General features: G+C 44.9%; 1 protein-coding gene across 1 annotated transcript in view; it reads right to left on the reverse strand.

The window, feature by feature from the left end:
* Positions 1-450: 450 nt before the first annotated feature.
* LOC147725884 (long-chain-fatty-acid--CoA ligase ACSBG2-like) overlaps positions 451-12,862 on the reverse strand; it is a 428,421-nt gene continuing 416,009 nt past the window's right edge. Inside the window, exon 13 of the mRNA XM_086960024.1 lies at positions 451-1,837. Coding sequence (XP_086816150.1) covers positions 1,692-1,837 — 146 coding nt within the window. The 3' untranslated portion in view covers positions 451-1,691. The remainder of the gene's footprint in view (positions 1,838-12,862) is intronic.

Below are 12,862 nucleotides of genomic sequence, written 5' to 3' on the forward strand. Positions count from 1 at the left end.
TCAATGTTTGTAGACAACCATTTGCCCTCACCTTCAAACCTGCAGAACTGCAAACCAGGATTACACTTACCAGGGTCACACATCTGACTCTTTGCTCTACTTGGAAAGTTCATTCAAAGATATTGGAATTACTGGCAAGTAGCCTGGAGAGCACCACACCACCTGAAACTCAACCCACTCAAAATAAGAGTTTCCCAATATTTCTACTTACCTCAACTTAATCCATTCCTTATGCTGTCCGTAACAATAACCCTCCCCCCCAATTTTTTTTTACCCTACTCAATTTATTTCTACAAGGTTATTTATCTTGAATAAAATATAGACCCCTGAAAGGGAAAGCAGACCAAGCATTTGATGCAGTATCAGGCTGAAGTAGAAAAGATGTTAACCATTTTGATGCACTTTCACTACAAATACGTAGTGGATAAAGGCCAAGAAGGAAGATGTAAGTAAGTAAGTAAGTAAAACGTTTATTGTTTCTGATTAATTAAAACCATTACAAAGAAACATTTAAGTGCACTTGTCATCAATTAAAAGTTTTGAGATTAAAAAAGGAAAGAGATCATGATTATTAATAGTTATACTAGTAAAAACAATGGGGTTTGGGAAGTGACCATAGTTCATCAAATCTTGCCTGGAACATAGTTCATTAAGTCTTGTCTGGGTCGACTTCTTGGGTTGTTAATTTCAGCTCCACTAATTTCAGGAATTTCACCATTTTCCCATTTAGTGACGGAAGTCCTGGATCAAAACAAGCACTACTTGTGTGCGTGTGCATTTTCTGTGTTCATTAAAAGACATTTGTAGCAGGGCTGCTCTTTCCTCTTTCAACCTCAAGCAGGTACATAGCAAATGTTCAATATCTTCATTCCCGGCGCCACATCGCCTACATTTTGTCCCGCAGTTCCTTCTCAACCATGGTTGTAAATGTGGTATCGCTTGTAGGATCCATAGCCTATGTTTTAAAAAGGCTTCTTTTGTTTTCCTGCAGTACCCCAGTCCAAAATATGCTTGTAACCAAGGTGATTTGTATGTGCACAGATTCATGCACGCGTGATGCCGGTTGTAAAAAGTAGCTTTGTCCTCTACGTGCGAGAGTCTCTTTATACTCTTATTTACTGCACGTTTGAATTGCGCATGCGGTAGTGGGGTTTTCCATAGTTCTTTCAGTCCTGTAACAATCAAGGACACCTCCAAGTATTTTTTTGCCGGCATATTGGAACAGCTGGACAGATCTTGGCAGAGCTGGTGGTTCAGTGTATTCTCTGGTAAGTTCTTTATTTTGTGCCAGCACTTAATATAAGATCCTCTCCTTGCAAGCATTTGGCTGATTAGTCCAAATTCTAACCGGATCTGGGCTTGTGAGGAAGATGTAGGCCCAACCTGGCTGACAAGCAAACTTGTGGGACTCATGCACACATTCCATGACAGGATGCAGAGTCATATACTCAGAATGCAAGCACAAACATACTGATTTCAATGTTTATTTTGCAGCCACATAGATGGGTAAAAATATTAATAGAAATATTGACTTGAGGGCGATCCACTGAAACAAGAGACATTTTTATCAACTCCTGTATTACCAAAGAAGTCCAGTGTCTGCCCCTTCACTTGGTGTTCGATTGAACCATTACTATGTCCTTCACCAGATGCTATTTTACAATTCTGAGCCCTCAGGGATCAACAAGTCCTCAAAGTTTATGTTTGAAGTCTTCTCTTCTTTGGGGTGCAGGTCTTTGTGTTGTTGTTCGAAGGGAGCTTCCAACTTTGTAGAACTCATCAATGATGCTCTTATACTTTTTTAAGATAAATGGGCGTACCATTTTCATTGTAGGGCCTAAAATATGAAGAAAGAGGGCAGAGTCAACAAAGGAGGGAACGAAAGGCAAAGCAATACAAAAGCAAGGAATAAAGGGCCAATATGTACTAACCCCCTTCCCAAGCCAAGGGTGATCAATTTGCACAGCAACCGATTTGCAAATGAGAATGCAATTTTTGATGCAACATATGCGGGGGGAACACAAAGCAAACTGTTGGGTGAATATTAATTAGGCAAGGCACATTCGGCGAACCCCTATCATTTTCCACCAATGCAGGGTTGTCTACTTGCTAGCCGTACTGGTTGAGGCAGTAATTACCGTTCTGTACAGCTCAGATCCAAATATTCCACTTTCACAGGGAATATGTAAGTAAGAGCTACCTCACCAGCTATTGAGTTCTTTCTATGTGGATCATCATGTTTACCTTTCATCCATCCTCTCCCTTTACAACCTTACCTTCTGTCTATCCTCTCTCCATCCCTCCTCTTCCACTCTCTACTTTCCTTTCTCTATTTCTTGCAACCTTTGTATTCCTTTGTCAAGCTCTCGTTCCCACACCTTCACTCCCTGCCTCCTTTCCACTCACCCCTTCTTTCCTCTTCTTCCTCATTACAATTGCTCTTTCTTTCCACCTATTTCTTATATCCTTCTTCTTTCTTTTCTCTCCTTTTTTCTCCTCCTCTCCTGCTCCCTGCTCTCCATTTTTACCCTCCTCCTTACCTCTTTCCCTCCATGCTTTCTCCCATGTGTTTCTTCTCTCCCACTGCTCTTGAAGGCACGTGCAAATAACAATTGGATTTCAATACTTAAGTGAGTGTCGCTGAAGCTGGATCCCAAGAGGGGCATGATGGTAATGAGAAAATTGGAAATGGTCAGAGTGGGTGGCCCTAAGATACACAGCACAAATGGTACTCCAAAAAGGCAAAAGCAAACCAAAGACCTTATATGGTTAAATAATAAATAATATCTAGTAACTGCCCTAACTCACATGTTTTTATGAGGCACATCAACATATCTCATTAGGATTAGCCTCTACAACCTATTCTGAGGCAATGTTGTCTGTATCAACTGATTTAGATCTTGGCGGACGGGTTACTCCCTAACAATGGTGACGGATACCCCATCCACCGAAATATAAATCCCATAGTATATAATATGATTTATGTTTTGTCCCAAAGTCTTTCTTGAGTTTGGGTGCAGGTCATTAACCATGTGAGGTAAGTTCCTGTGATGGCATGATCGGGTTATTAGTCATCTAATCTCACTTCATGTGATGCTATTAATATGCGAATTGGCTTGTCTTAAACCTGCGACAATCGTTTATGTGCTTGATTAATTAAAACCATTGCAACACATATGAAGTGGGAATCACCGCACAACAATCACTATTAAAAATATTAAAAGATATTTTTCTAAACAAACAAGTACAAATAAAATAAAGGATACCAAGGCAGAGCATTTATGCATCTATAGGTGTGGTTGTGCCAGTCCATAACCCGAAGCTAGTAAAGTGTAAAAGTGTCTTGATTCTTCGTTATACTAGCAATATCGGCTGCATAGGATTCAATAACGATTCCACCTAGGAACTGATTAGAGCACTTACAATTTCATTAGACAGTTGCCTAAAGCATAAAGTGACAATAATCAGCAAAAACCCCTACAGTACAGAGGAAATTGCAGTAAAAAGTACTCAAATGGCTAGTGTCCACCTAGAGCAAATCATGCAAGTCATTCACTTTACTACATTCTGGATTTTTAAATAGCTTTATAATTACAGAGCATATGAAAAACCTAACAGTACTTGCTATATAAATTGCTAGAGTGCCTAGCCTCAGCCTGGCGGCAATCTACAAGCACAGTTAGACCTTCCAGTCCCACGTACTGACAGTTTGTTTATGGCTTCACTCCTGCCTTTCGCATGTTGGGATTAATTAGCCCCAGTTCTGAGCCAATAAAAGTTTTAGTTATCGTTTACATTGCCAAATTCGATACCTTTTCCTCTACCTTCTGATTTTTTTTTACCACTACACAGTTCAGTCGAGGATCCCTTGAATTTAAACAATCTGCATGTCCCTTTTCCTCTCTCTTTACATTTCCTACGTAAAATTGTTGATTTCCCAGAGTGGCTTTGCACAGACACAAGACGTAGACCATACCTCCTACCCCCTCTCTGCACATCCTGCATTTGTCCTGGCCTTCACTTCTTCTCCATGATGGAGTGAGCCTCAGTGCAGGCAGGACTCCCAGCCTGTATGTTGAGCGCTCCTAAATAAAACTGGAGCTTTAGCTTCGTGTAGCCATCCATGGCTACGCCTAGAGAAGGCAGTTTTATCCTTCAAGAGTGACAGGGTAGTAGTGCTTGATTTGGTTATTTTTTTCCCACCCTACTGCGTGATAGGTCCCATGCTGAAAAAAGAGGCTCAGATTAGTTATGGCTGATTGTAGATCGACTCTAGCTGGTCATCGGCGGTGACTTCAAGAGTCCTTGCTTGGTCATTTAAAGATATGGCAGCAGTTCATGAAAGCAGGCTGCCGGGCCAGGGATTGCTTCACAAGACCACATTCCAATCTAATCAGGGCAGGAGACGTATATTGGTAGTCTAAAAAGGATCCTAAACATTTTGATTATTTAGTCCAGAGTGATATTGGCCTGTCCTCTCAGGGCCTCACTCCCATAGGTCAGAGTGCGAGGAACCTTTGCTTAGGCAACTTGTACTAGAGGCGTGAGAGGTGGCCCATGCAATTTTCTATGCAAAGCTCCCGAGCCTGCTGTGGGAGCATTGTCCTTCCTTTTGGTGTCTTTCAGTTTGTTACTGAACCTTCCATTAGCATTGAAATGCACCCCTGGGTGCATATAAACCCTGATGGACTCCTGCTTATTTCCACCCAGATGCCAAGTATGAGGTTTCATCCCTTTTATGGTTAGGGGTTTGGTCTTATCAGCCCAGTGCTCTCAGATGGAGCTTGAGTTGTATCCAGAAGCCGTTGTAAGCCCACCTCCATCCTGCTGACTAGTGCTGGATTGTCAGTGCAAAGTAAGAAGGAAAGTTGGATTGCTCCCTGCTCTGAGGCAGGAAACTTGCCGAGTACCGTTGTATTAAACCAGAGACATCCTTCCTCTTTTAGGTAAGAGAATGATGTTGAGTATGGAAGCCTCCAAAGGGCAGCAGACCTTCTTCTACATTGGGAAACACATTTTTTAAAGCACCCAGTGCACCATGATACACAAGCTGCTACTTTAAAAAAAAAAATGGTCTTATGAGCCAGTTTTTGCTCCTCCCCATGGAAAACATGATTAGCCTAGGCAAACCCATTTGTGAATCAGGGACACCCTCCCCTCACTCGGGGTTCCACTGGATCCCGTGGGAGGGTGAGATAAAGAGCACAGGTACGGGGGAAATATAGATCTTCCCCATCGACCCGAAATAAATGAGGAGAGCACCCACCAACTGAGCTATAGGGGTGGGTCAACATACAGGCCATGGAGGATGTGAGGACACCAAACCCTGTTAGTGAAAAAACAAACAGACTCTACCGGGCCCACAAGACAGTGCAGGAAATGGTAAGCTCCCAAAAATGTGAATCTACATGTGTCACAGGGCCCTCCATTTTGAAATACTGGAGAAAAACAAATCACTCAAAGGACTGTTTTCAATCTGGTTTGCAGCACTAGGATAAAAGATACAGGGCCTAGGACACACTGCACTTGAGTGGAAATGTAGTAACAAGTGCCTCAAATCTAAGCGACTATTGACAGAGGGCTGGCTAACCGCTCTAATAGCCACATAAACTGGTCGCCTAAGACAAGAACCGCTTACGCCTTTTGAACCCCTACTAAAGCATTTATTTGACCACAGGCCTTTCCTGCACTGCTCTCTGCTCTCAGGCAACAGACAAGGAACCAAGCAGCAACCCCTCAATAACCAGGAAATTACACTGGAAACTTTACTGAAAGAGATTACTTCAATAAGCTCCAGGACAGGAGCCTTCAACACAATCACGATGGAAATGTCCAATGAAATCAAGCCCATAAGATCTGATTTACCATAAACAACAAGACTCCATGGAAAGGATACTGGAGAACGTGGCAACTGAACATGCAACCAGACTGGGGAAATGAACGGTGGCACTTGAAACTGAAGGTAACCGACATGGAGGACCGCTCCCTAAGAAACAACATACACCTCTAAGGGCTTCCTGAATAAATTGAGAAAGGAGATATGACTGCTTTCCTTAGTCACTTAATCCCTGCCTGCCTAAATAGGAACTTTCCAAGCCCCTGGAATTATGGAGAGAGCATACACTGTACACAAGAAGTCCTAAACATCCAAACAGCGATAGACTTTTATTCAGACACAAGACAGTGTCATCACGTAGTGACACGCTACATTACATGTGGGAAAAAAGTTTAAACTTTCTCATTGGAATACATTCGAGACAATCAAAGAACTCAATAGGTAATGTTCCAGCTGTGCTCTTGCACTATGGTAAGAGCTATAAGGCCAAGCATGCACTTTCTCAGTGGAAACATAGCAACAAGTGGCCCTAATCTAAGCCACCACTGACTGAGGGATGGCTAACTGATCTAATAGCCACAATACTCAACTGGTCGCATAAAGCAAGATCCACAAAGGACTTGTTGGTCCCCTACTAAAGTGTTTATTTGATCACATCTCTTCCCTGTGCTGTGTTCACCTCTCGCATCCACAGTTCCCATCCTCTTTGGACGTACAATGATAAGGGCGCTTCGTACTGAACAGAACACTATATCGCATTAAGGCAAATCAGCTACATGATTCTCGACTGTGATTGCATGATTCTTTTTTTTCTGTGTTATTGTGATGATGAATTTATGAAGTGATGGTTTTGCTGGCTGTTAGACTCAGCGGTTTACGGCTTGCTGGGACGTATCGAAACCGGGCAGAATCCACGGTTCCAAATAGGATGAGCACGTTACAATTGTTCGATAATCTGTGTCACAATCTGGTAGCTTGGCACCAACTATTCAGGCTTATTCTCAGAGGTTGAGTGTAAAGTATTGGCACAACACTCCCCTTAACAACACACTGTGTATGCCACAAAAAGACTCCACACTGTATAAAACACTTGTCTTTGTATTACCCACGCCCACTGACATCAAAATGAGATATACATTGTATATACACTTTACAGTTCTACACAATTGTCAAACTTCTCTATTTAAATCAAAAAACGAAACACACATTGTGTGTACACTTTACAGTTTTTTGTTATTGTCAAACTTTCCCATTGCAGAAAGGTCAATTAGTCACAGGTCTTTAACTACGCCTCGTGCCCCAACCCCTCAGTCATTCAACTCCACCATCTAAGGACAGATGTTGCTCCGGCTGGCGCCCTGTTGACTAGACAGTCGGAACCACCCAACCCGGAAATAAACAGTTACTTAGTTTTGCTCATCTGAATTAGATCTCAGGTGCCTGACGGCACCGGAACGAGGGCGGGATTGCTATCCCCCCATTGACAAAAGGTTGGAGAAAAATGTTCCCATCAAGCAGGGGTGTGACCTGCCGTATACTTCGACAGTCAGCCTTAGATGCCCGCAAGGCATATGAAACCCGTCGGGTCTCGTCATGGTGTCATCCACAATAATGCACGCTGTGGCAACGGTCCTGGGAAAGGGAGTCAATGACCTTGGATAGAGGCCGCAGTGTCAGGCACTGTTGTCCCTCCTCAATCTGGAGGTCGAAGACAGTCTCAGCTCCTTGATCAGACTCCCCCAACACCCCTTGGATATCACACGCTCGGGAGCGCAAGCTAGCACAGATCCCCTGGTTGCAAGCACGGGTCCCTCAGGCTCTGCAAGCTTCCCCCACACTCATAGAACTCCGAATGTCCTGGCTCCTCAGATGGCTGCTGCTCTTTGCGCACGCACACCTCTTGCAGAGCGAGATGATGGGGTATGTCAGGACGGTCCTTGTCCCAATCACAATCACATCCACCTGTCTCTGCTGCACCCAGTGGGGTCCTTACAATCTCGTGGATACAGTGAGATCCTTTGTGTCCCTGGGGTCTCATGGACAGGAGGCCAGCTCACCGGCCCTTGAAGAGTCCTTTGAGACCAAGGTCATGACAGTTGCCAGCAACATCCAGGCAAAATCCACCAAGTGATAGTTCCCTTCCTGGAGCACGACAAGCCTCAAGCCGCCACAAGTCTGTGGATAGCCCAGGTGCAGTACCGCCTGCCCGAAGGATTCCTAGTGTCAGTGTCCCATTATCGAACCAGCGCAGTATGGTTCTAAATCCAAACGTGTCTCTGGTTTGAAGGTCAAAGCCCCGGTAGTTATACCCACTATGGCCTTTGAAGATATGATAAGTTCAAAAGGCCACCTTCTACATGCACAGGCCTTACGCCAATTTTCTCCTGTCTGCCATCCTATCCCAGGAGGAGTGATCATAATCTTTAGTGGCGCCCAGACCCTGCCCCTTGGAATGCATGTGCCTCTTTCACCCCATGTAACTGTCCCAGAAAGGCTCCACAGAGTCAGAGGTCAGCAGTTTCCCTTGAGCACCTAAATTATGGACTCCTATCGGGAATGCACAGCACAGATGTGGCTGTCCCCCTAGCACACAGTTGTGAATTAGGAGTGTTGGCAAGTGGGTTATTAGCAGTAATAAATATGCATTTACCACTTGCAATAAGGCCAAGAACATGGTCTAGGGCTCAGTATTGGTATCAATGAATTATTCCTAAGCTCAACCCTAGGTGACTTGACTGCGAGCAGGCAGGTTTAATTTAGGAGACAGGTATGTAAAGCATTTTAAAAAAACAATTCAGTAAATAACTAAGACACAACACACAATAAAAATCCCACACACATTAAAAGAATTACACCAAAACGACAAACATCGGGGAACTTTGAACTTCTTGCTGCATTCTGCATTTTGGGGCCACTGACTTACCGCCACTCGAGCTCCCTGGTGACTGCTGGTGCTTGCTGGTCCCCCCCGCTGCCGCATGGAAGATCTTGCGGCCGCCGTGCGGGGGGACCACAGCCCCCAGAGGTCTTTGCTGCTGACCCTGCCCACCTCTACCCATTTCCATGCCCGGGAGGCGCTTAAATCCTCGGCACTCCCCCTGCGCCGCGGGACGCGCGCAGGACGGCGCCCGGCGAAGCCCGTGCCAAGGGCTGGCCCGTTTTAGCCCGTTAGAGACCGTTCGAGAAAGGACCGGGCCCCCCCTCTTTGTTTATTTATCTCTTACCACTTTCACACACAGATATCCTATATGTATGCTTTACTTTTCTTATTATATTGTATAAGCTGATATTTGTTAAACATACACTTATGAACAATATGTCTACGAGGGGTAGTAGAAGCAAAACAGCTGCGGGCGGAGCACAGATCATAGGTCCTTTGCATAATTTTATAACAAGGGCAAATTAAGCTATAGACCAATGCATCATTCTTCTGGAACGCAGAGTCTCCCAAGAACTAGCTTTGGCTAGACGTTCATCCTTGGGACCCCTTGCACTAGCTAGAACCCCTATACAAGCCCAGGACGCTGGTCTTCTAGCAGATGTCCAGGCAGAAGTACATAGTATGCCAAATATAGTTGATTTGTCCGCGTCACAACTTCTGTCGGGCTCACAACTAAGTTTGGCTTTAGAAAGGTCACCAGAATTAGTTATCAACCTTACGCCAGACGAAACAAGCAATAGGCAGTCAAGGGGAAGGAGGGAGGGTGCTATACAGAAACAAAAGAAACAGGCAAAGGTGCTAACGGTTAAGGAGAAATGTGCACCAAAGAAAAAGCTAGCTAAAGCATCAGACCATCCCCCAAAGAATGGTAATGGAAAATTACTCCCAGATGTGACAAACGAGGTTTCGGACATAGAAAGTGTAGAGGGTTTGGGCACGCGGGGGGGAATATGTAACCATTGTGACGCAAATAGTAAATTGATAGCAAAAATTGGGGAGCTTTTTAACATCTATTTGTCCCCAATAGAGTCTAGACTCTCACATATAGAAAAACAACTAGTTGAACGGAGTGCCCTCTCCAAAAATGCACCCAAGAATACACAGAATATATCTAACCACGGGACAACAACAGCTGGGGGGACAAAACCTAGAAGCAACAAACTGGAAGATTCAGTACCTAAGAAAACGACCGTACAAGTAGCAAACACAAATGCAAAGCCAAAGACCCCGGTAGCCCAAGTCAATAAAACACCAGCTATACCGGTAAACCTTGCTGCGCCTTCTAGACATAAAGTAGCTCACCTAAGGCCCCCCCAACACCCCCCGAAAGGGATCAGAAGAGGGGAGAAAAAGAGTATAGACGTATAGTCAATCTGCCCCCAGAAGCAAGTCCACTAGTAGTAGTCATGACTGGGGTTCCAGAGGAGGCGGATCACATAGTTGAATCCAGTTGGTCATTAAAGAACAAAGTACAATACTGGCTCAACACCAACCAACCCCTACCCCCACACTGCTCAAGTAGGATTCTAACGGTGCGCAGAGTCCCCTGGGTGGGAGAAGAGCGGAAAACTACCCAGGGTGACGGTGTCATAATTAATTTTGAGGACCCGCGTACTGTAGATTATATATGCTCCTGGAGAACACAGGGCGCTACAAACATATTGAAACCAAACAACTCTCCTTCTTTTATCCCCCTAGGAGTCGTGTTTGGCCAGGTCATGATAGGAATTGGAGCAGAATGGGCCACCGAGACTGGGGAGACTGGGGAGGAAACATGGGTAGAGACGGAGCATTTATGGAAAACTTTATAGAGGTTCCGACTTCAAATAGATACAGCTGTCTGGAGATGGTTGACTGACTGACAGCAACCATCGGATCTCTCAGAGATTGGGAAGGGTCTAGAAAGTTCGACAGAAGAGGTAACCAGATGCCTAACAGTCATTTGTTGCTCACTTCGGATGATACGGAAGTAAATGTAACAGCAGCCCTCATAACGGAGTGTCCTTCAGTCATATGGACAAATAATAGTAAGGAGAAGATTGTAGTGACTGAAAGCATTGGGGAGGGTGAGGTTAGTTCCCTACCGGAACAAAGATTTTTAAATGAGGGGACCGCAAATGATGAGAATATTGGAAAAGCCTGCCTAAACACATCGACTAAAACTGACCTTGCGGTCCTTAGTTGGAACGTTGCAGGGCTGGAACCAAGACTATCGGACCCAGACTGGTTAAAGACTCTATCTGATAAAGATATAATAATGTTCCAGGAGACATGTGCCACTACCGATCTCCATATAGAGGGTTTTCATTGCAATAGTATAATTGCAACTAAACCTGATTTTGGTAGACCTATGGGTGGGTTATTAATTGGTATTAGGATAACTGCAGGTGATTTGGGGCAAGATGGCTGCCGTGAGGAAGGCTGTGTAAGCAGCTAGCTCCCTGAGTCCTGGCGTCCTGGAGCGAAGGAGAAAGATAATTCGGTTTTTCACCGCGATAAATTATGCGTGAGCCGATCGTGTGATCTTCAGCTACTCTCTCTGCACTACACTGTTTTTATTGCGGATTATGCAATTGACGAGTTTCCCTACCTGATAACGCTAGCCGATCCCGGTCGGTTCCCAGCAGCTGTTTGTGGGAGTTGCCGATTTACCGAGTTGCCGATTTGCCTGCTTGGAGCTCGAGAGACGGAGCTATACGGAGCTGCACGGAGCTGCACGGAGGCGCTGACCATTTCCTGGTCGGATTTTGGCGCCGAGGAGAGTCGAGAAGAGCGTTTTTTGAAAACTAACATCAACGTAGCTGAGTTGAGCGGGCAGAGTCAACGCCTGCTTTCTGCCCTGTGTTTTGGGTTGATTGGAGTTACACGGAGGCGCTGACCGTTTCTTGGTCGGGTCAGGGCGCCGAGGAGAGCGTTCTGGGACTAAAACTAGCGGAGTTGAGCTGAGTTGAAGCGGAGCAGAGCCAACTACGCTGCGCTACAGTAGCATACGCTGACAACAATTTGCTACTAATTATCCTCGTGACGGACGGAGCTCACGAATGTTGCTGAACTTCTTCGAGTTTAATCGGCGGTCCCCGCTGTGGCGCGCCACACTCTGCTTGTCCTGGGCGCAGAGCAGTGTTTTTCCTGGTAGAGGCGGCTCGCGAAAAAAAAAGAGGACGCCGCTACCACCCTCCATTGCCACACGTAGCAACAAGAAAGACGGAGCTGGGATTGATTTGAGAGGTGTGGAGCTTGATACAGAGGAGATCGAGATGGTAGAGGCAGCACCATTGACTCCCGGCAAAACCGCTACAAAACAGGGTAAGAACCCTAATAAAGGGGCCGCTCTAAAATCTAATGAAATACCAAGTATAAAGAATACGGCGCTACAAACATTGCCTGATTTGTTTGTGAAGCATGCTGCTAAAAAGAAAATGATTGATAGTAACAATCAAAACACTGATATGACTGTAACTCAATCACTTAATCAACCGTCTACAAGTGTTGGTAGCCAGAATAATTCTACAACTCTGATACCGATTGATCCCCTGAGGAAGGGCATTATGGGAGTTGCAGTTTCAGGCGGAACTATTGCTAATCGAGCATGTTCTCTTCCTTCATTAGTATCACTATCACTATCGGCAACTGACTTACAAAATGGAAAAACTATTGTGCAGCAGAATAATCAGGAACTTCCCGAAAATTTCTATTCTTTATCAGAACTTTCATCGGATGAAGCGACTGGCTTAAATAAAGATTGGGCAGACTTTAGCTGCGAGAGCCTATCTTCTGATGGTGAGATTAGCATGAGCCCTGATAATACCAACACGGCCACTATCATTAAAAAGAAGATGAGGAAGAAGAGATCTCTCCGCGCAGCGAGTAAAGAGACCGTTCCTAACTCACCAAATGGCGTGAACTCCTTATCACCCAACCCAGCATCTACCGCTCCTATTGCTAATGATACTCCGGGGTCCAGTCATAATTCTGTACCTGATCCGACTCTGCCACAAGAAAACAGCGAAGAGATTACACTGAAAACAATCTTCGACACCATGATGAACCACAGGGCAGAAAGTAAAGCTGAGAACCAACGCACG

This window comes from Lissotriton vulgaris, chromosome 3_1 (assembly GCF_964263255.1).
Source record: "Lissotriton vulgaris chromosome 3_1, aLisVul1.2, whole genome shotgun sequence".
NCBI lineage: Eukaryota > Metazoa > Chordata > Amphibia > Caudata > Salamandridae > Lissotriton > Lissotriton vulgaris.